This window comes from Serinus canaria, chromosome 2 (genome assembly GCF_022539315.1).
Source record: "Serinus canaria isolate serCan28SL12 chromosome 2, serCan2020, whole genome shotgun sequence".
Classification (NCBI taxonomy): domain Eukaryota; kingdom Metazoa; phylum Chordata; class Aves; order Passeriformes; family Fringillidae; genus Serinus; species Serinus canaria.
The window spans coordinates 112,122,878-112,145,101 of record NC_066315.1 but is presented as its reverse complement, the minus strand read 5'-3'; the positions used below and the strand labels follow the sequence as shown (position 1 = coordinate 112,145,101).

Sequence of the window (22,224 nt, the reverse complement as noted above, 5' to 3'; positions counted from 1 at the left end):
GCATATGTAATAATTTTTTGTTAGCAGGAATTAAACTTAAATTTTAAAAGTGCAATTTTATAAGTGAACAAGGAGACCTGCATGGATTAACAAGGAGTTCCTGGACAAAAACAGAAAAGGGAAGCTGACAGAGGATGAAAGTGAGGAACCTGAGAGGAATACTGGCAAATTGTCCCAGTAACCAGTGATAAGGGTAGGACAACTAAAGCCCTGAAAGAATTAAACCTGCCTAGGGATATTAAGGACAACAGTAAAAGCTTCTATGGGTACCTAAGTAGTAAAAGGAAGACTAGGGAAAATGTGGGTCCTCTCCAGAAGGGAATGGGGGAGCTGGTTACCCAGGATATGGAGAAAGTTGAGGTACTCAGTGGCTTTTTTTTTTACCTCAGTCTTCACTGGCAAGTGCTCCAGCCACACCACCTGAGTTGCAGAAGGTAAAGGCAGGGACTGGAAGAATGAAGAACTGCCAGCTGTAGCAGAACAACAGGTTTGAGACCATTTAAGGGACCTGAAGGTACACAAGTCCATGGGACCTGATAAGTTGCATCCATGAGTCTTGAGGGAACTAGCACAGAAAGTGGCTGAGCTACTTTCCATCATATTTGAGAAGTCATGGCAGTCTAGTGAAGTTCCCACTAAGTTTCCTTTGGAAAGAGGGAGCAAATCCCTTGAAAAGAGGAAAAATGGAATACAGGCCTATGACTAATATCAATTTGCTAGCTAGTGTCTCCCCAACTGCAGTCCTTATTAAAGCTCCAAGATATAAGAAAGAAGTTTTTTACAACAAAGGTTTTAAAATTATGGAAGAGCCTTCCTGAGAGGTGGTGGACGCCCCATGCCTGGAGACATTCAAGGCCAGGTTGGATGGAGCTCTGAGTAACCTGCTCAGGTTGAAGGTGTCCCTACCCACGACAGGAGGGTTGGAAGTAGAGGATCTCTTAGGCCCCTTCCAATCCAAATCATTCTATGATTCTATGAACATAACTTCAGTGCTTTAATATAAAAAACCAAAGCTGACAGATAGTAAAGAATGGGAATTCTATTCTCAGTAACACTAAATATTCAGTAATGCTTACACAGCTATAACTTTCTATAAATATTACTAACAATATTACTGTTCTACGTAGTCTGCACTGTAATGCTTGTTTGACCTTGCTGTACTCATTATCATCTGAGTGCTGAGGAGAAGTGGTGGTATTGGAAGGCTCCTTACACAAATGGAGCCTCTTAAATAAAAATGCACAACAAAGAATTTTTACAGGTTTATTCAGGCTGCATGCTTTCCCTTGGGAGCTTTTGTCCTTAACCACTTCTGAGGGTATGTCCATTCTGACTTTTTAATCTGAGATTTAAATGCCCTTTGCATATTTCTGCACAGGACCAAGAACTGATCTCATGACCTAGATGTTAAATTGAACCTAACTATTCCCTTCCTGCAAGGAGCTCTCACAGCAAATGAGAAAAAAACCTCTTATGAATTCAAAACTTATGTAGTCAGAACTACTAAAACATTGGGAAGCCACATATGGATCATTCCTAACCAGTTAAAATCACTGGTTAGGAATGATCCATAACAAGGTCAGAGGGAGTGGCATGCTTTCAAAATAGCATCAGCTGCTCTTGAGTCACTGACCATTCAAAAACAAATTAGTGATTGCTTTTAGACCAGTCAATGCTCTCAAAAAGAAGCAAGAAATGAGATAGGACTTGGTGCTTGCCATGGACTGCCAGGCTACAAGAAAGGATAATAGAAGTTCTTGAAGTCACTCAAAAGACACAGGAGCACTGGGGTTGTTGGATACTGCTGTTCACTTTGCGTATTCCAGGTCAGAACAGTACTTTGTCCTTTAAAAAATATTGGTTTCTAAAGTGGTTGTTTAGTTGGAGGAAGACTTAAATTGAAAACAAACACTTGTTGAAGATTACTTTGCAAGATGCCACAAAGCATCAACAGAGAAGGAAGGAACTTGGGGTTAAAACATCAGCCTGACCTAGCAGAGGAATGAATATAGCTATTTTCAGAATTTGAAAAATGGAAAAGAGAAAAAACAAGCAAACAAAAAACAAAACAACCAAAAAAACCAAAAAAACCAAAACACAACAAAACAAAAATAAAGGGAAATTGATGAAGATAGCAATGTGTTTGGTTTTCACTGAGACAGAGTTAATTTTCCTCTTAGTATCTGGTACAGTGCTGTGGTTTTTAATTTAGTGTGAGAAAAATGTTGATAACACACTGATGGTTTAGTTGTTGCTAAGCAGGGCTTATCCCAAGTCAAGGACTCTGCAATTTCCCATGCTCTGGCAGTAAGCAGGTGCACAAGAAGCCAGGAGGGAGAATGGCTGGGACAGCCAACCTGAATGTAAACTGAGGGGAGTTGAGGCTGGGAGGGGCCGATCACTGCTCAAGGCAGGGTGGGCATTGGTCAGTAGGTGGTGAGCAACTGATTCAGGCATTGCTTGTCTGTTTCAGGTTTTATTCATCTCTCTTTTTGTTGTCTCTATAATAATTATTATTATATTTATTTGAATTATTAAACTGTTTTTATCTCAACTCATGTGTTTTACAATTATTTCCTGCTTCTCCTCCACATCTCACCACAGAGGGGAACTGTGTGAGCAAGCAGCTTTGTGGTACTTGGTGGCTGGCTAGGGTTAAACCAAGACACAGCAGTGCGGAAAGCAGAAGTACACAGGGCAAATTTCTGGCAAGCAGAGCTAAAGAAAATAGGAAGATGTGGGTTTTGAAGTACATTTGGAACTAAATAAATACTGACAGTATTGGTCCCTTACCAGCATGCAGACAACAATTGCACAGAAAAACAGTCACCAGACCTCACTGATACTGTGGGACTGCGCCCCTTGTCCATGACAGTGCCCCGTGCTGCCAGCCTTGGCTCCCAGTTTGCTTTCCCTTAAAGAGCAGCCTGCTCTTTTTGTTCTCTGGCTACAGCTGCACAAATATGTAGTTTAAGAGACACATTCTTTGGTATGCCAAATTTAGCACCCAAAATTAAAAGCACATAGTGGAAAACCCCTTCAACCTTCTTGGTTATTTTATGAATGTGAAAAAAAGTATAGGTGGATCCTAAACAGTATCTTGAAAGAATAATAGCCTACATTTTGTACAGCACTTTGAAAATGGGAAGAATTCTCAGTAGCCCTGATTCAATGCTTTCTTTTCGTATATCCTAGAGCAAAGACCTCTTCATAAAATGCTGCTTTTTTTTAGGATAGAATATAATGCTACATTTTAGGTTTTGTTCAGACAGGCTCATTAAAAAACCCTGTAATTAGTTGTTTGGCATGAAGTGGCTCTGGAACGCTTTGAGAGGAAGCAACATAATGAAATGTTACAAGAACAAGCCAGAACAACCTGCTCTGCTAGCAGCACTTTGCTTGTTCCCCAGAACTGAAGTTCCTGCTTCAGTCCTGCCTGAGCTGCCTCTCAAATCAATCAACAGTTGTCCAACACGTGCTGTAAAAACCAGAACCATGCTTAAGTGCCTGAAGCCTCACTTTATGCAATTGTTGAAAGCCTGACTGGCACAGGTGCTTTGCCAGAAAACTACAAGCCCTGTCAGCACTGCTGTTTCTGTGTTTGAAGAGATGCTGCTGCCTCTTTTGCCAAAGTCTCAGCTTCTCAGACTTCAGGAGGCCACTCTCAGTAGTTTCTCCTCAGGAGAATTTTAATGATTTGCGCTTCAGGATTACCAAACCTCAAAGTTTTGGGGTTTTTTTTCTTGACTTCAGACAATAGCATGGATGCCACTTGTTCTGTATTATACTTCCCATTACACTCCATCATTACACTGTTTGAGTACTGCTGTCTTCCCTGATCCGTTTATTGTTGTAGTCTGAAGTGCCACAGGTGTCTTTTAGAATTTGGATGCATCTCCCAACAAGCTTCAGAGTTGGGGAGTACTTGTTTATGGGGTGCCACAAGGTGGCAACTGGGGGCTTTTTTTAAAAGGCCAAGAAATTCCTGTCTGGACAGGCTGTGACTATTCAACACAGTCTTTAATGTGTCAAACAGGCAGGAAGCTCTGCAACATAGCAGAGGTGGCTACTACAAGTTTACTGTGAAAACCATAAGCTTGGTCCAGCTTGTGAGAAGTACCTTAAGGTATGGAAGGCCACAATTAGGTCACCCAGAAGCCTCTTCTTTTCCAGGATGGACAAAGCAAATTCTCACAGCTTTTCCTCACAGGAGAGATCCTCCATCCCTCTACTCAGCCTGGTGGCATCCTCTGGACTCTTTCCAGCACGTTGATGTCCTTCCTGTGCTTGGGACTATGACATGCTTGCACTTGTTTTTGCAGTCCTCCTCTTATGTGTAGAGTACATTCTATATCTGAATATACGCTGGCAACATTATGCTTTGCCATGACCTGCCTGTGATGTATGTTATGGAAGGAGAAGTGAAGGTAGGCAGAAGAGAAAGTACAATCCAGCCGTATGGTATTCCGAAGGGATCTTGGCTGGAGTATGTTATTAATGCCAGCATTGTGATCCTCTCCTGCATCTCTGAGTCAAAGAAGCCTCTTGCTTGTATTCCTCTCAAATTCACTCTTCTCTAATTTATGTGGAAATGTCTTCATCCCAAAGAAAAGTTCTGTGAGCTAAACCTCTAAAGAAACTTGTAATAAAACAGAAACCAAAAGTGATGTTTGTGAGGTTTACTTTTGTTTTCTCAACAAGAATAAGAGTCAGTTCCCATCCTCCAGCTCCAGGGCTTCTTTATGTCAAAAGCTCTCTGAGAGCCCATCCCTGGGGAATGGGAGTCTGGCCTGGACAGTGAGTAGACCTGGGGTCACCCTCACTTGCTGGCACAGGGGTGAACTGAACATTTGCTGAATTCTGCCTAGCATCTGGAAATGCAAACAGCAATCATCTTAAATGCTGAAATAATAGTCAATGCCTATGGCAGGACTATTTACTTCTTTCCAGCTTATCCTTGCTAACAGGTCTTAACATTTAGTCTTAAAAAATTCCTGTGTGTTTGGGAAATAGACACATCCTTTGGTTGGACTGGCCATGGTGATCTCACTTTGTTTAAGTGACAGGTGATACCTAGAAGTTTTGTAGAAACTGGTATCCCTGTAGTTTTAAATTACATTTCAGAGCAAAAGTGTTTGTAAGTTTCTCTAGTACAAGCTGACATTTTTCTGTTTGTGCAGAGTATAAGAAAGTGTCATCTAAAACCATCTCTTTTTTAAGATTTCTTTTTATAATTCCAAATGTCAGTGAAGCACGTGAGTTATTTCAGTATAGTTATTTACAACAAACTCAAAACATACAGGAAAGATATTTAAGCCTTTCTGTAGACTTCCTAAACTTTTGATCTCTTGTCATCTCAGATTAAAATGAAATTGAATAAACCTCCCACTCGGACAAGGCCATGGGCCTGACTTCCAAATGCCAGTCATGTCTCAGTTTTGATCAAAAGCAGGGGAGCGAGCAGGGCAAGGGAGGGGATTCTGCCCTTCTGCTCTGCCCTGGTGAGACCCCACCTGCAGTGCTGCATCCAGCTCCAGGGTCCCAACAAAGGAAGGACATGGACCTGGTTGGGATCCAGGGGAGGCCGTCAAAATTGATCAGATGGATGGAGCTCTGCTCCTGTGAGGAAAGGCTGAAAGAACTGGGATTGCTCAGCCTAGAAAAGAGAAGGCTTCGGGGTGACCTGATTGTGGACTCCCAGTGTCTTAAAGGAAAGAGGAAGGGAGGAAACACGGGTCAAGACTCTTTACAAGGGCATGAAGGGACAGGGTGGATGTGTTTAAATAGAAAAATAATAGGTTTAGATTAGACACTAGGAGAAAATTCTTTAGCGTGACGCTGGTGAAGAAATGGAACTGGCTGCCCAGAGGTAAGGTGGGAAGATCATCCATGGAAGAACACATCCCTGGAAGTATTCAGGGTTGGGGTGGATCGAGCTCTGAGCAACCTGGTCTAGCAGACGGCGTCCCTGCCGTGGGCAGAGGGGGCTGGGACCGCAGCACTCCAGGGCCCTTCCATCCCCGACCACTGCCGGACTGCCGTGGGCAGAGGAGCTGGAACAGGAGCACTCCAGGGCCCTTCCATCCTCGACCACTGCCGGACTGCCGTGGGCAGAGGAGCTGGAACAGGAGCACTCCAGGGCCCTTCCATCCTCGACCACTGCCGGACTGCCGTGGGCAGAGGAGCTGGAACAGGAGCACTCCAGGGTCCTTCCACCCCCGACCACTCCTGGATTGCGTCCGGTCGGGCCCGCGCGCCGCCGCCGCCGCTTCCGCCGCGCGGTCCCTCCCGCGCACCGCCCCCTCCCGGCAGTCCTCGCGCCGGAAGCGGCTGACGACAACAACAAACACCGGCGGCGGCGGCCGCCCCAGGCAGGGCTCTCCCGCTCCCTGCGGCCCCCAGCCTGCCCCGCCGAGCCTCCTCTCCCCGCTCGCCGTCTCTCCCCGCTCGGCCGCGGGCTCCGCCGAGGCGCTGCGCGTCCCCGCGGAGCCGCCGGGCCCGGCCGCGCGGCGCGGGGGGGGGACGCGCCGCCACCGGCGCAGGATGAGCGGCGCTGCCCGCGCGGGACCCGGGGGTGAGTGCCGAGCGCTGCCCGGGGACGTGCGGGCTCCCCCCGCCGCCCTGCTCAGCCCCTCCCAGCCGCGGGGAAGGCGGGGACTCCGGTACCGGGAGGGCGGCCTTGGCGAGGGGCGGCGGTCCTGGCGCTGGGCGCAGGGCTGTACCCGTGGGGCGGGCGACAAAGAACTGGGAGGCGGCGGAGCGGGGGTCGAGGAGGACCGGGATCCCGCGGCCGGAGCCGGTCCCGGGGCGGCAGAGTGACCCCAGCGCAGCTGCTGTGTGGGGGGCGGTGGCTGCCAGGCGTCAGAGGGGAGCAGTACCGGGCGGGCCGGGGTGATCCCTGCCTGGCCAGGGCTCCGCTGCCAGGGCGAGGGATTCGCGGTGAAGTTACTACAAGGAATGACTCAGCCTGGCAGCGCCTCCGTGCTCGCCGTCAGCGGCGGTCGGGCGAGCACCGTGCAGAAGCGTTGAGTGTTTACAAACGTTGTTCTGCCTCTCCCTCCGTTGTTTACTTGGTCCTGCTCCCGAGGAAGCATGTGTCCTGTAATGAATTTTCCCTTCCCCTTTTTTTTCTTACGGCTCTTTAGTAGGCTTTCAGGATGTTCTTTGGCTCAGTGCTCGCTTTCCTTTCTTGCTGACCCCCAAAAGTAGAGGCTGCCAGTGATCCAGAGGTAGAAATACTAATAGAAATGCTGGGAGAATTAAATGAGCTGACCTTTGTAATGTTCGTGTTTCTTACTTAACATCATCTACACATGAAATAAAAAGTCATGTCTATTCCTGAGAAACACAGAAATGTTAGTTTAGACCTCATACAACCATAGCTTTTTTTTCTCTTGTGTCATTTGTTTTTGTCTTAAGTAATTACATGGTATGTCCCAGCCATGAGCCATTTCTTGTGGCTCATATTTTAAGCTTTCACCTTTACTTCTTTATGGGAAAAAATGAGAAGGTTGAGGTTTGGTTCTTTTTCCTTGTATTCACATATATGTGTGTCAGAAGTAGTTTGTGCTGTTGGGTTTATAGAACGACTTACATTTCTGGAGGTGTGTGTTTATTTGTATGGTAAAAGGTACCTCAGCAATGCTGGAGAAATGACAAGAATGGAAAAACATGTTTCAGACAGTTGAATTTTATACAGCTGAGAAGTACTGTGAGGAATAACACTGTAAATAGAATGAGAATTATAGAATGGCCTGGGTTGAAAGGTACCTTAAAGATCATCTAGTTCCAGCCTCCCTGGCATGGGCAGGGACACTCTCTGCTAGACCTGGTTGCTCAAAACCCCATCCAACCTGTCCCTGAAGACTTCCAGGCATGGGACATCCACAGCTTCTCTGGGCAGCCTGTTGTAGTGTCTCCCCATCTTCACAGTAAGGAATTTCTTCCTTATATCCAATCTAAAATTATACTCTTTTCAGTTTAAAGCTATTGCTCCTTGTCTTCTCCCATACATACCCTTCTAAAAAGTTCATCTCCATACATCATGGAAGTACTGCATAATAACAGTGATAATGAAAATGTGCACTATTATGGTATATTTAAATTGTGAATTTTAAGAATATTTAGTATGTAGTACCTTGGGAAATTTTTAAAAGATGAAGCACATAAAGAAATTACCTTACTCTTATCTCATGGTCTAAGATAAACTTTTGTGCCAAGAAGCAAGTATTAACAAGAAAGGATTTAGGTATTTTAGCATTGTTAAGTTTAGCTTAAAGAATGCAGAGGATGTATTTGTATTTACTCTAAATGCTGCCTGGAACTTAAAATGGTTTTATTTTATTATGTTGAAAGTAGTAAAGAAAATTACTTGCTGAAGAACACATAGTAGGGGACTTCAGCTATGCCAGTTTTAGAGCTGGAAATGCAAACGGGATCTGTTGGGATAGTGGATTATTGTAAGATAGACCTAATTGTGCTTTGGAAGTCCGTTTTTGTTGTCCACTCTGTACAAGTAGCTGTGTCTTTTGTAGATTGTAAAATAGCGATCTGTCTTAGCCACAATTGTGTTGCTCTAGGCTTGTGCTCAGCACAGATTTGGGTTAGTAGTTTCTGAGATCGTGTCCGAGGGGCTGTCTCTCTCCCCATGTCAGGTTACTATATTTATAATTAGAAGTGTATGCAGCAGACTTGTGCTTTGCCTGGAGAAGAGGGCAAGGGTTATTTTGAGGTCTTTTGTGGTGTCTGTTTAAAAAACAGTGTGTCCCTGCATGTTGTCTGAATGCAGCTGTTACATGGCCTTGCAGAAACTAAGGTGAAAATTTCTGAAGGGAACTTCAGTTAGTTTGATTAAATAGGGGACTGAGTGTATGTTGGGGATAAGAGTAGCACAAGTTGATTTGTTTTTGATAAGAGTGGCAGTTACAGTGGAATCACTGGAAAAAATTTTTCTGTATGTTATCAGTGTGTCCTTAAGTCTTTATTTGCTTGTAAACTAGCAGTTACTTTCTGTGAAAGAGTGGTGTGAGGGTCTTGAGACTTAAATTGCACAGGATGGGTTCATTAGCATGTTGAAGTAAAGTGGAAACAAGTTAAAATGAAAAACTATAGTGTGTGTACCCAGTTGTTACATGAGCTACTTCAGTCATTTGGATAGTGCCCAAGCAGTCATGTGTCTCCTTCTGTATTTACAATATTGCTCAAGAAAGTTGTGCTCTTGATTTTTTTGTCCACAGCTCAATGACATTATATGAACGGTTTCTGAAGATGAGGAGGGGAAAAAACAATTAATATGTTACTACTTTCAAGTAGCCTATTAATAGGTAGCATTCTGGTGCAAACTTGATAATCAGTATTACTGAGTAGCAAACACTTGATTACAAGATGCCAGCTTACATAATAATATTGTATTATACTGCAGGATGTGATTAAATGCAGTGATACCAAACACACAAAAAAAAAATCATTAATATGTAAATTACTAATCCAATTGCAAGAATTACAGTGTCTGTTTTCTAACTGATTTGCCAGACTAATGTTTTTGGTGAACAAATTGAAAAATCCTCCCATGAATTGCGTGTTGTGAAAGCCTATAGCAAGATTAATGGTGATAAAGAAATTGCTAGCAATTATTTTTGTTAGCTAATTAACATTTTGTGGTTACTGAGACAGTCACTTTTCTATTTATGAGTTAATTCGTAGTGCAGATCCACTCTTTATTTAGTTTTAATTTAAATTTTAGTATTTTTAATATAGTTCAGTTGAAGGGCAGGTTGGAAGACATCATGGCCACGTACCAGCTCTTTCTATTTTTTCTATTTGTGAGAGGGTTGGAAGTGGGTATGCTTTGTGTTTTCTAATAGGATTCAAGCATAACTATATTGTGGATAATACATGAATAATTTTTCAATACTAGTTATTGGAAGTTGTCAATAGAAGTATCTAAACAAATTTATTGATACCACATTTATGTCCACAGATTGAGACAGGGCTGGTCGGGAGAAACACCAGGGCTGTCAGGACAGTTCTTGCTAGTCTTTTGTCCATCTCTTAAGTGTGTATTTGCCTTTTGTTGTTCAGTTTGTGGTCCATGGTTCAGAAGGGTTCTGAGCTTGAGCAACAGCTCAGTGTAGCTTTTTATGTCCATCCAAGATGCTGACAGTTTCTTTTGGAAAGAGATTTTGCAGCTGGGCCTGCTGTCTTTATCGCATCAAGGTGAAACGCTTAGGGTGTGCTATATTTAAAGCTCTGTAGTTTGTGCATCTAGAAAATAAGCTGTGGTAGAATGTGGTGGACTGTTTTCTATGAGTTAGTACAAATAAGTACAAGAGAGGCTTGTTTAAGTGCTGTATGAATTTCTTTCTGACCTGTGTTAATTAGAAAGTAAAATGTGAAACTGCTTTGTTGACTAGTTGGGTTCCAAGTGTCCTGCATCTGTCTTGCTGTGTAATGCTATAGGATCAATGAGAAGAATGGTGTGTGAATATTTGAGAGGAGCTCTGCCTAAGTCATGTTCTAAGGGTTTTTTAATGGACTTCAGAACATGGAAGTATTTTCTCTTTATGAAATAACTCATGTTTTCTTGCCTCTTAAGACTCTTTTGAAACAGAATTTTTGCTTTTCAGGAGAGTAGGAAAGCTGTGGTGGTGATAGTGAAATAGGGTGTTCAGTATTTGGTTATTTGATTGCCTGTTACTTTCATTTGGAGGGATTAGGTGGAATTAGTATCTGAATAATACATCAATCTTCATTATTTTTCTTGAAGATGTATTTGACAGGCCAGTATGCTGTTTTCATTTTTAACAGATTGAAAACGATATGTATTTTAGAGGTAGAATGCAGTATTGAAGAACTAATTATAGGGAGAGTTTTACTTACATCATAGATTCAAAAAATCATACCACCCTTAGCAAAGCAAAAATATAAATTCTGTCAGAATTGCACTTTGCTGAGGTCTGATTTTTGTATGTTTGAGGTAGCTGTTTTTAAGTTCCCAACTTATATTTTTATTTAGTTCTATGATTGAACATGTTATGCTCTTTTGTCTTGTAGCTATAGCTGCAGTACTTTTTGCTCTTTATCATTTGAATAGTGTTTTTTTTTCCTGATACTGCAGGGACTTTCAATGTCAGTGGTTTGTCTTGAACTTTATTTTGAGTTTGTTGAGGCCAACTAGCTGTGCTGGTACATCAAAAGTGTGAAAATTTGACCCTTATTTACTGTAGTTGGCTTAGGATAAACAGGTCATACTGAAAAAGTGGTGCTTTTGTTTATACAGTTATTCTTCCATCCTCCAGAGTGTGTATTTTTATTAAATTCAGATGAAGGGAAGATTCTTACATAAGAATATATTGTGTAACAGGACTAGAAGCTGTCTTCTAATACGCTGTGCTTATGCTATGTTGTAAGTGTTCTACTAGTAAATTCATGATGACTTCTCTATTTAAAAATATTCTTCACAAGTACTTGTGTAGTCTACTGATTGAAAGAAACTTGATTCTCACCCAGTGAATGGCTTGAAAATATGACTCAAAATTCTCCGTTCTTTCTGAATGAAGGGGGGGAGGGGTAGTGTGTAAACTTTCCTTTTTAAAATAAAGGCTTGGTGGTAAAATACCTATACATTTCAAAAAGCAAATGTATTGTAACAACATTTTCACGTGCATGTTGTAGCTCTGAACAGCACAACCAGGGTTCAATAAGGCAGGAATATAGTTGTAATACCTCAGTCATTGTAAGTTGTGTGTTTCTCTGGGGTTTCTTTGGTGATTGTATAGTTCTTATGCTGGTAAAACTGCATAGAAGAATTTATTGGTGCATGTTGTTAGGTGTTATAAGCTACCAAAGATTTATATTCCAGGAAGATCAAGAAGGGCAGATGAAGATTAGAAAACGCCTTCTTGAGACTAGAGGCAATTTAATATTCTGCAAGCTATCCTGAAGTTTTTCTCATTTCTCAGCACATTGCTGTTACCTTCTTTTGCACTGTTGCCAATAAGATATGAAGGTGATTTGTAAATGTGTGATATCCAAAAAGAGTTAATAAATTGATCTGAGAAGAATCTAGACATTTCTGAATATGTTTACCTAGGGAGACTGGGGCTTATATCAGCTCTGCATCTTGCTGATGGTCATTTGCTTTCAGATACCACTGAAAATAAAGGAAAGTTTAATATGAGGATGTTGGTAGGTGACATATGAATTATAAGTAACTTAAAAAAGAGAAATTTGATCAATTCTATCTTTAGATCTTGAAAGTTCAAATACTGATTTTATAATTAATGTAGGATAAGAAAAATTTGAAACAAGTTTGAAAGTTGCAAAGCAATTAAACAATTTACCAAGATGGTAGAGGATTTCCCTATTACTAGAAAACTTTAATGTTTTTTTTTTAAATTCTGATTGCTTATGAACAGCAGTTAAGGAAGAACCTGTGACTTTTATGTAGGCAGTCAGACTAAATCACAAGGATCTTTACTTGCCTTACATTTCATTATTGTCAATCTTTGACTATCTTTTCCATCTGTAGTGTTTCATTCCTGTGAAATAAATGCCATTTAATCAGTCCTATGTTTTGTATTTTCATCTTTTAAATAGTTCTGGTGAAGATTTTTCTCTTTTCCATATAAAAGAAAACAACAACAACAAAAAAAGTTGTAGCATTAGGATATTGTACCTGAAAAGGGAAGAACTGGGGAAATGGCCTCCTAAACTAAATTTTGAGAAACTCTGTCCTTGGCTGCATCTGTAGTAATTGCAAATTTTTAAGTTATCTTAGCCTGCTGCCTGCTGCCTATTTAAGAGGGTACTGGTATGGGCTTTTTTACTAGGTTTCTAAGAAGTGATCTATTAGTAGCTGAAGATGGCAAGAGCAGTTAAAAAATATGAATTATGCCTTCTGAAAATTTTCACTTGTCTTCTTGAGTGATGGTTCTGATGTTGAGTAACCTCTGTATTCTTTGGCTTTTTCCCAGCCTTAGTTGAGTGTAGTTTGTGGAGTTATGTAATGAACCAGATCATGGAACCAATTTGAGCTATCAATATCCTGGAGAAGTATGATTTTTCTAACTTTCTGGAGCAAAGTCATCCAGTTTATTCCACAGTTATACAGGTAGTTGCACCACTGAAAGTTGATGCAGGGAAAGGAGCAGAAGAAGAACTGGTTGAGGAAAGGGAATAAGTCTGGTGCTCTTTTTGTTTGTGTTCCAGAGTTTCTGTTCTTGGTTGATCAGAGAGAGTGTTAGTGGAGGAAGTGCTGGTGCTGACTTGTCTGAGTTGGGTATAAGAAATAATGAAATTTTTTGTTGTCTGTTTCTTGCAGAATTGTTTGCAAACACAGGAAGATTTTACATGCTAATTATTTAAAAAAGTATGTACCTACAGGAAGAACCTTCCCACCACTATGGAGTCAGCCAGTAACTTGAATAAAACCACCTGAAGCTCCATGTACCTGAGAGTACCAATCTTTGCAAAGAGAATGTATTAATCTCTGTAATTCAAGGGAGGCTTGTACTCCACAAGTGCTTCGAAATGGCAAAATTATACATTTAAAAAAGAAAAATTTGACAAAACTTTCAGTTAACTTTGTCAAAAGTAAGGCACAGACAGCTGTGGAAAGACTTGTTTCCTTCAATTAAAAAGTAAAAAAGGAAAGAAAGAAAAGGGATACTTCTGCAGGCTGTGGGCTGTTTCCTAGCAATAAGATTGTCAGAAATCCTAGGTTTGTTTTCTGGCTTGTACCTGTTAAGTGAAGCACAGAAGTTTCACTTTTTATCATGTAAGAGATGTGAGGTTTTGAAAAATGGGGTAAAATTGTATTTACTATTGGAAGATAAGAGCTTTTGTCTGGTCTGTTATATGGACTGTGTTTTGGCAGCTCCTCAGATCAGTGAAAACAGCAGCGTGAATAGATGCTGACGATCATATTTGAAGCTTTTTAATCACATCCATATGTAATCATGACCCAGTGCCTGATCATGTGCTTGTTGTCTATGAACATGTTTGAAACTAATGCGTTCCTGAAATTCACAGTGTAAGTTTTGTCTGAACTTGTGAGAAGCTGCATTGTTTTGGCCCACACTGATTTCAAAGCACTCTTTTAATGCACGGTGTTTTCTTACCTGCTCAGATTTGCTTTTGATCTGCTCTTTCACCCTTGATGTTGCTGCAGACCTCTGAAGGCACTGCAGCACCTACTTGGCTGAATGAGGAGCTTCCATGTAATTCGGAGTTGTAGGAGCAACTCTGAATATGATGGCCCATATGTAACTGAAGTATTAGGTTAGTAATACATATAATGATTCATCTTAAAAGAGGGGAAGGAAGGAAGGAAGAAGCCTCTCAGACTATGAAATACTGAATTACTGACTTTTGAAATTCCTCTTTAGTGAATTGGGAAGTAGGGGTTTAGGAATGTGTCTTGGCTGCTCTGCAGGATTGCAGCTTGGCTCTTGGGTTGAGTGGAAAAGACTTGCTGTGCTGACCAGCAGCTGAGTTTGAGAGCTGTTAAGAAGACAGGGACTGTTGGAGATGCTGTAATTAAGTAACCGCCTCTGTGCCTGATGCACATCTCAACATATAAATAGAGCTCCAGATGGCTGCAACCTTACAGATGTCAGGGATTGACAGCCTTTCTTTAAGACTACAGAGTGCCTTGAACATGAGGTTTATAGGCTTTGATACAAGGTGGTGGTGGGACATAGGATCTCCACCTTCAGTAATATGTATTTTATGATTAAATGTAGTCTTCTCATTAAATTCATTTTGAAGGAGTAGGAGAATTAAATTATTCTATGCACCTGGGTCAGGAGGAGCCCTGCTACTTATTCATCACACAGCTTACGGTTTTTTTATTTTTTCATTTTCTTTTAAGTTTTTAAATGCCTTTTAAAGCATATTTCCTTTCAACAGTTTGCTATCCAGAAAATTATATGCATTTGCACTGTATTATAGAAACATAGCCATTTCTGTTGCATAAAGCATTACTAAAGAATGTGTACCCTCACAATGAGGTCATACTTTCTATTCTTTCTATTTCTTCTTCATGGGAGTAGTAATGTTCTGCAAAATTAAGGTATTTTTGGTTAGATGCATTAGGTTGCATTGAAGTATTGAAGAAAGGTCCTTGAAGCCTACTTTTAGAGAGGATCTTACAACTGACATTAAGAAAGGTGTTAGCTGCATTAAATTTAGCTTCAGTTTCTATTTTTATTTTCCTTGGATTTATGTGCTATAAAATACTGTGCTGTTGGGGTCTGCAAGTTGAAGCAAGAGAGCATTTTTTGAGACGGGCGCTTGAAAAAAACAAAGGAAGTGGAGGTAGAAGGCAGGTTTATAGAAGAAAACAAAATTAATTGTAAGGAATATTCTGCACTGGTCTTGCATCTTTGTCTATTATAGAGTTGCTTAAGTCGAGGTGAAGCAGGAAATCCTGCTCTGAAAGGTGAAGTCACAGGAACTGTAGCATCTGAGAGGCAAACCTTAAGATTTGCAGTATGGAAGTGAAACACAATTTAATAACGTGCTAATGTGCTCCAAAGTTGACTCCATCTTGAGAAGTAATAAAGGTATATTGGCCTTGAGGGGAGATGTTACCCAGATATTTACTGATTGATGAATAACACTTCAGTCTTTTTAAGCATGTCTCAGACTTGTCAACCTTTGCCTCAGATGAATTGCCCTTTCAACAGGCAGAAATTCTGTGGTGGTGTCCTGTGAGATTCCTGACCCTGGTAATTGGGGGTAACATTTATGACTCTTCTAGAAGAGACACTGTTACCTGTAGTGTAGCCTCAGTGCTTCTGCAGTAAGGGAAGTGAAACTTCTTTATCAGCAGCACACAGATGGTGATCACACAGAAATATGTGAATGTCTAGTAGCAGTGTGCAAATGCAGGCACTGAGTGAACAGCCTTGCCTTGATCAGATAATTCAGCTAGTTCTGTCTGCTTTCAGGCGTGAGCCCATTTTGACCTGGAGATACACACAAGGGGAAAAGAATTTGGGCCTCTTGGTTCTATCTGACCTGGCATAGAAGCATTGATGAGTACAACACTTAGCATCCCAATGTGGAGCTGCACTTCCCTGCTCTTCCCTGGGAACAAAAAGCAAGATACCATGTACTGCTTGTGTGTTGCTGTTGTGGATGGAATTTTACACCACTGGGTTTAAAGGAAAGCCATTACTTTGGCATAGTTCAGTTTAAATTTCATGGCATTAAAGAAAAATTTATCAGTATCTCTGTTTGCTCAAGTTTAATTTGTAATCCAGATTATAAAAGAAGTATGGGAAATGAGATGTCAGAAGCATGAGTGTGAACAATTAAGATAATACAGGGAATTTAATGACCAAAGTGAAGTTGATTAATGTCCCATTAAACCCAAACAGCATAAATGTTGATTTCTGTCTTTGTCCCGCTCTGAATGCCATGATTCAGTGTTTGAGTTTGTGAAGTTGGAAAGAATTGTACCAATTGAAACAATGGAACAGTCAGCATTAGGAAATTAGAAGTAGGGATTCTGTATTTAAGGGCAGAAATGGATGGTTAATGTAGTCATGGGATTATATGTAGGGTGGTGTGAAACCTGTGATGCCTGTGCTGTAATGGCAAAAAGTCTGTAAACAGACATTTATTTCCTTTTAGAGATGTAACAATGGGCAAGTTCCGAACTGAGATACATCGGAATACTTGTAAACAGCACGTGTTGAAAGTATTGATCAACACTGACTTCAGAAGTAGTTGGTTGTGGAAGAGTTTATATTATACAACAAAAGATTGCAGTAATTGCATTGCAATTACTGCAATGCAATTACTCTAGAGTCTAGAGCAGTGAAATATGTTACAACCAGCACAATGTATTCATGGCTGGTTTTGGTGTTTTATTATCTAATGTGACACTATACCTATTTTCAATTAATAATGGAAACTTTTTATACTTTGTGCCATTCTTACATTCTTGTCATCTCATTTATTTTCTTTTATTTATGCCTACCATATTCTGTCTGATCTGGCAGATGTTAAAAGAAAATTTCAAATGTTCAGCTATTTTTTTTATGGTATTACTGATAATTCATGACAGTTGGTCGTACAGACTTCTATGCCATAGTGTGAAGGATCTAGTTTATATGATAGCATGAATTTAATGCTGCAAGTCACACAGTTTAAACAAATAATCTGTGTGGAATAGTTTGTGGTTTTTGTTTGATTATATAGGTAGCAGCTCTGTCTTCAGTAGCTGTCAAATTGTGTAGTTGTTGAACCTCTATTAAAACAAATGAAAATAGTTTCAGCAATGTAACATTATAAAAGCCTTGAAACTTGTAACACTGCCTAAGAGTTTAAAGCTAAAAATGAATCAATAAAGCCTGATACTCTCCTAATGGCCCATTGTGGTAATACAAACGGAAGAAGAACAAAGTGTGTATGGATATATTCTGTTGAAGCTTGATGGTGTGACTTTCTCTCCAAGATTATGTTAAGAAGTTGTGTTACTGCTGGATGATGACAATATTCTGGAATATTTGGAACAAACTTAAAGGCTGATTTGTGATATGTAGCTGACCTTGCCTGTAACAGTCAGCAATAACCTGACCTTTGAAAGAAAAGAATCTTAGGCAACTGTGATATGTTTTCATGCATACCCCCTGTAACTTTGAACACAGGCAGACGTTGTCCAGAGATGCAAGACTAGGGAGAGCTCTCAAAATTAGTTTTCTTCCAAAGCTGTGAAGACAGGCAGCTGGAGAGAGGCAGTTGATACAGTTCCTGTTGAAGGGAGGAAGGACATGCTGCAGCATGTGTTTGTTGGACATCAGTGAATCTGCAGGAGAGGTTGTTGCTTAAGGCATATATTCTCTGGAACCTTGCTTTACATCATGCCCCTCTTTCTGAAGTGTTCACTGAAATTTGTAACAGCCTTGAGAGTAGCTAAATTGTGAATTCTATCTTCTTTTTTTTTTAAGAGTAATTTGATACAAATTTGTCCTACCTGCATTAGTGTAGTTCTTTTCCCCCAGCATCATTTGATGAGACGTTGGGTGAAGAAACAGCACCTTTTTTTTTTTTTTTTTTTTTTTTTAGTGGTTGCAAAGCAATTATAAGGCAAGAGATCATTGCATTGTGTTCCTGGTTTGTGGTAGAGATATTTCAGCAGTTTTGTGTTAATGTGCATTACTTTGACCTAAGGCATGTATTCAGAAATTCATTTTGCTCAAGTACAGCTACTGGATGCTGATAGCTAAAGAGGAGGAGGACAGTTCAGTTACAATTTTTTTAAATGATAGCACTTAAGCACGCTGGTTATTTCCCTTTTATTGTACCTTTGCTTCTGATAAAATGTCCTGTGTGTATTTTACATGGGTTTGATGAGGGAGTAGACAAAAGGGAGGAAGATAATTCTTCTGTTCTGTGACAATAAAATATTTTTTTTTCATTTATTAAGGTTTTAGAATGTAGGGTAAGTTTTTTTGATTTATCTATAGTAGCACAGGTTGTATAAAATCATTTACGTGTTCTAATGGTTTCCAGGCTTCAGCAAGCCTATTTTTAGTAATGGATTATCACCCTTTATAGTGCCTGATCATCTTCTCAGAAAGCTTGCTAGGGCATTAACATGATAGAAAAAAATGTTTGTTTGCAGTCTGGAATTTGTGCACTTGTTTCACTGCCCTAAGCCCAACAGGTTGGCCACATTTTCTTTGCCAATGCTCCTTCTCCTTTGGCACTGCTACTTAACTGAACACAGTTAAAATGAACTAGGGAAGCCTAAAAAAGGTCACCTGTGCTGATCTGGGTCATTTTATAGTTTAAGAAGCAGTTCTGGGAGAGGAAGCCCTTGGCCAAGATGTAGTGACAATCTGGGAGTGGTAACATCTTCAGTTTATTTTAAAAAATAGATTAAATAAATCTAACAAATGCTTTGAAAGTAGGTGAATGGCTTAGCAAAATAGATTACCTTTCAGGTGAGGATGGTGATACTGATTCCTGAAGGAATCTGTGGCAGGCAGCTGCTGGATAAGACTGGTCATTCAACAGCAGTAGCATGTATACCTTTTAATGCTGGATTTTCTTAGATAAATTGCATTGTTAAGACTTTCTCTATTGCTCTCCGCATTCTGCGAGAGTGCTGAAAAATAATTTCAGTTAATGAAAAAGCAAGCAGTTTTTTATAGTGAACTAAATATCTGTCCTTGTAAATACTCAAAAGTATGATTAAAGTTATTTTAAACAAAAATGATGAGCAGAAGTATTCAGACATGTAGCAGATCTGGGCAGACTTGGGACTGGAGAGCATTGTTAATTAACAAAACCCCAAACAACTACCACATAATTATTCTTCTGGCATGAACATACACTGATTTCTGTATTAAATGCAATTATGATCATAAAATCCTGACATTTTAGTAATAATTGCATTCTGAATCTTTTCTTTGCAGCTCTTCTTCTCTGGCTTTGAACAGCCATGCTATTCTGTTGCCAAAAATCAAGTAAAGTGAATGTGCACTTGAATTTGAACAAGGCGGTAGCTCTGTTTAATGCCTGAAGGTAATTCTTTCTTTGTCAGAAGTTAAAAAGTTAGAGACTCCTGATGTATGGCAGATGCTGTCATAAACAGTGTTGATCTTAATAATGTTTCTTCTTTCTGTGTTTTAGTTAGGTTTAATGTTGTGATATGGATGGGTAAATGCTTGATTAAAATTTTGCTTAGTGTGTGTCTTGGACACATTCTCTCTTAAATATTGCTTTAGCTTGGGTAGTAGTGTTCATATTTAAACTAGGTACTATACAAGCCTACAAGCCTTTGTCTTTTACTGTGCTTAGATGGAAAAGAGTTTCAGAGGTTTTTTTTGGTTTTTTTTTTTTTTTTTTTTTTTTTTTTTTTTTTTTTTTTTTTTTGTCATGTGGTCTGTGCTTGGAACATTGAATTATCTAATCCTTGTTTCTAATTCTACCTGGATCACAGTCACGAATACCCTTTGGGAAAAGAAAGAGTATGTGCATGAGACTGATCAATTCTGAAACATGGTCTAAAGAATTTATTAATAAAATAAAGAACTTTTATCTTATTCTTGGAGTTCAGCAGTTTTTACCTGTCTAATAACTTAGTTTGTAGAGTGCGTTCTTCTTTTTCTGATTCAAAATGAAGCTGGTGCCTCTGAGTACAGTAGAGTTCAGGTGCAAGGACAACAAAATTCTCTTCAGATCAAATTATTTAACTGGTCCTTTTTTATTTGATGAGCTTCTGTTTCTGAAACCTTTTTTTAAGAATTCATATTTAAACTAGGTCTATAGTTAAAGTTTGAAAAGCATGAGGATAGCTGCTCTCTTGTAAGCAAATTCTTATGACTTTATGGAATAAATATTCTCATAAAACCTCTCCCCCCTCCTCATATTAGTGGCACAATTATTATTTTTCTCTGTGGTTTGTCAATTTTTTTATGTGTAGACAAAGAGATAAATACACATTCAGACTAATTTTCGAGTATTATGATTAGCTGCAATATTTCAAGGAAAAAGGGATGTCCTATATTGCCTGTGTAGTAATTTAATTCAAAAAGTCATTTTTATAATGATATAAAAATATTGCTTAGTGACTAAAACTTACAACATAACTTTCTGTAATTCCTTCCACATAAAAATCTCAGGTCATTAGTGACTGCAGTGCTTGTATTTCTGCAGCAGCTTTGGTAGTGTGGTGGAAATTACTTATAAACTTCCTAGCTCCTAAGGAGAAGAGAAGAAGGCTCAGGAGTGTGAATTACTTCAGTGATAGAATCTCAAATTGAAGTTCACTGTTTTATGAGGCAGGTTAAAGTTTTTCATCTGTCACATACACTGGAAAAACACATGCATAGAATTACTCATCCAGGTTCTTGTAGGGCAAAGGACTGAAAATGTGTGTTGACCTTCTTGCTTGAATACTTCATGTTTGCTATCAGTAACAAAGAAAGAAGCTACAGATTTAGGTAATGCTGAGAATAGAGGAAAATATTTTTTAAAGCTAGTACTTATTGTAGACAAAAACAAAAAAGAATTTTGCCTTTTTTCTTTTTCATTCCTTTTTTTTGCCAGTGCTTAAATTTCTGAGGGAAAAAGTATGGGTAGGGATAGCAGTGAGCAGATAGACTTAGTAGCTGTAAGTTAGAGGAATTTTTAGATTGTGCTGCTGTTTGTAAAATCTAAAAAAGATTTCAGGAAATTACTTTCTGGGGCTTTAAGAAGGTATTTCATAATTGAGAAAAGCCAGGTAATGATCTGGGATTATGGCTTCTGCAATTGGAAGTCATATTTTCTTTTTTCTTTTCTAATTTAATTTCTTTTATTCTTCTCAATGTATATTCTCATGTGTACTCCTAACTGTATATGCAGAGACTTACCTTGCCTCTGTTTCTGGGTAGAGGAACAACTTCTCTGGCTTTGGTAATGAATAAAGAGCTGTGGAATGTGAGCACTGATGTATTCGTACACTATATATCTGAAAGAGTGTTTTTGAAATGATACGTCTTTTTTCATAACTCCTGTGAAACTAACACTTGACATTTTTGTTTCAGTTTCTAAATGATTTTAGCAGTGGAAGTTACAAACTTCAGAGACCTAAAGAAATCATCATGAAGCTATATGTATTTTTGGTCAACACTGGAACTACCCTTACATTTGATACTGAACTTGCTGTACAAAAGTAAGAGAGTAAATAATTTGTGTATTATTTGTTTTAAATTAAAAAAGTGTATATACTTTTATATACTAAGTATTTAACAGATGAAGATTGGGGGGGGTTTATGTAATTGTCATTTTCCTCTGGGTTTCCTGGTATTTGAGTGAATTTTGGTGGCTTTTTTCCTTTATGTTTTTTTAATGATTAGCATTTTCATTGCCTTGCCAGGTGTATGTGATTCCGTGAAAGAGTAGAGAATTTATTTACTTTCTGGGACAGTGGCAGAGGCTGACCTGCTCCTTACTGGATGTGGTGTTGTGTTTGGTGGTTTTTGAAAAAACTGTCAGAATGACTTCTAATCTTTTGTGACCTTTTTTTGAATAGTATTTTTATTTGGGATTTCTCTAGAAAAGGCTTATTTTTTACTGTCTGCCATCATAGAGGGAGTTCTACAGGTTGTTCTTTCTCTTGTCAGTACACTCACCCTGAGGAAAATGTGTGCTCTGGAATGTTTTTGGATGCTTAAGAATTGGCATGAAAGTTTTTGTCTCATAGCTAGATGGGTAAAAGTT

General features: G+C 39.5%; 1 protein-coding gene across 3 annotated transcripts in view; it reads left to right on the top strand.

The window, feature by feature from the left end:
* Positions 1–6,313: 6,313 nt before the first annotated feature.
* Positions 6,314–22,224, top strand: part of RB1CC1 (RB1 inducible coiled-coil 1) — a 66,017-nt gene continuing 50,106 nt past the window's right edge. For 2 of the 3 annotated variants that reach the window (XM_030230054.2, XM_030230044.2), the window contains exons 1-3: positions 6,314–6,574; positions 19,434–19,542; positions 21,549–21,676. In XM_030230054.2, coding sequence (XP_030085914.2) covers positions 21,606–21,676 — 71 coding nt within the window. In that variant the 5' untranslated portion in view covers positions 6,314–6,574; positions 19,434–19,542; positions 21,549–21,605. The remainder of the gene's footprint in view (positions 6,575–19,433; positions 19,543–21,548; positions 21,677–22,224) is intronic. The other variant, XM_030230047.2, reaches the window with a different exon arrangement.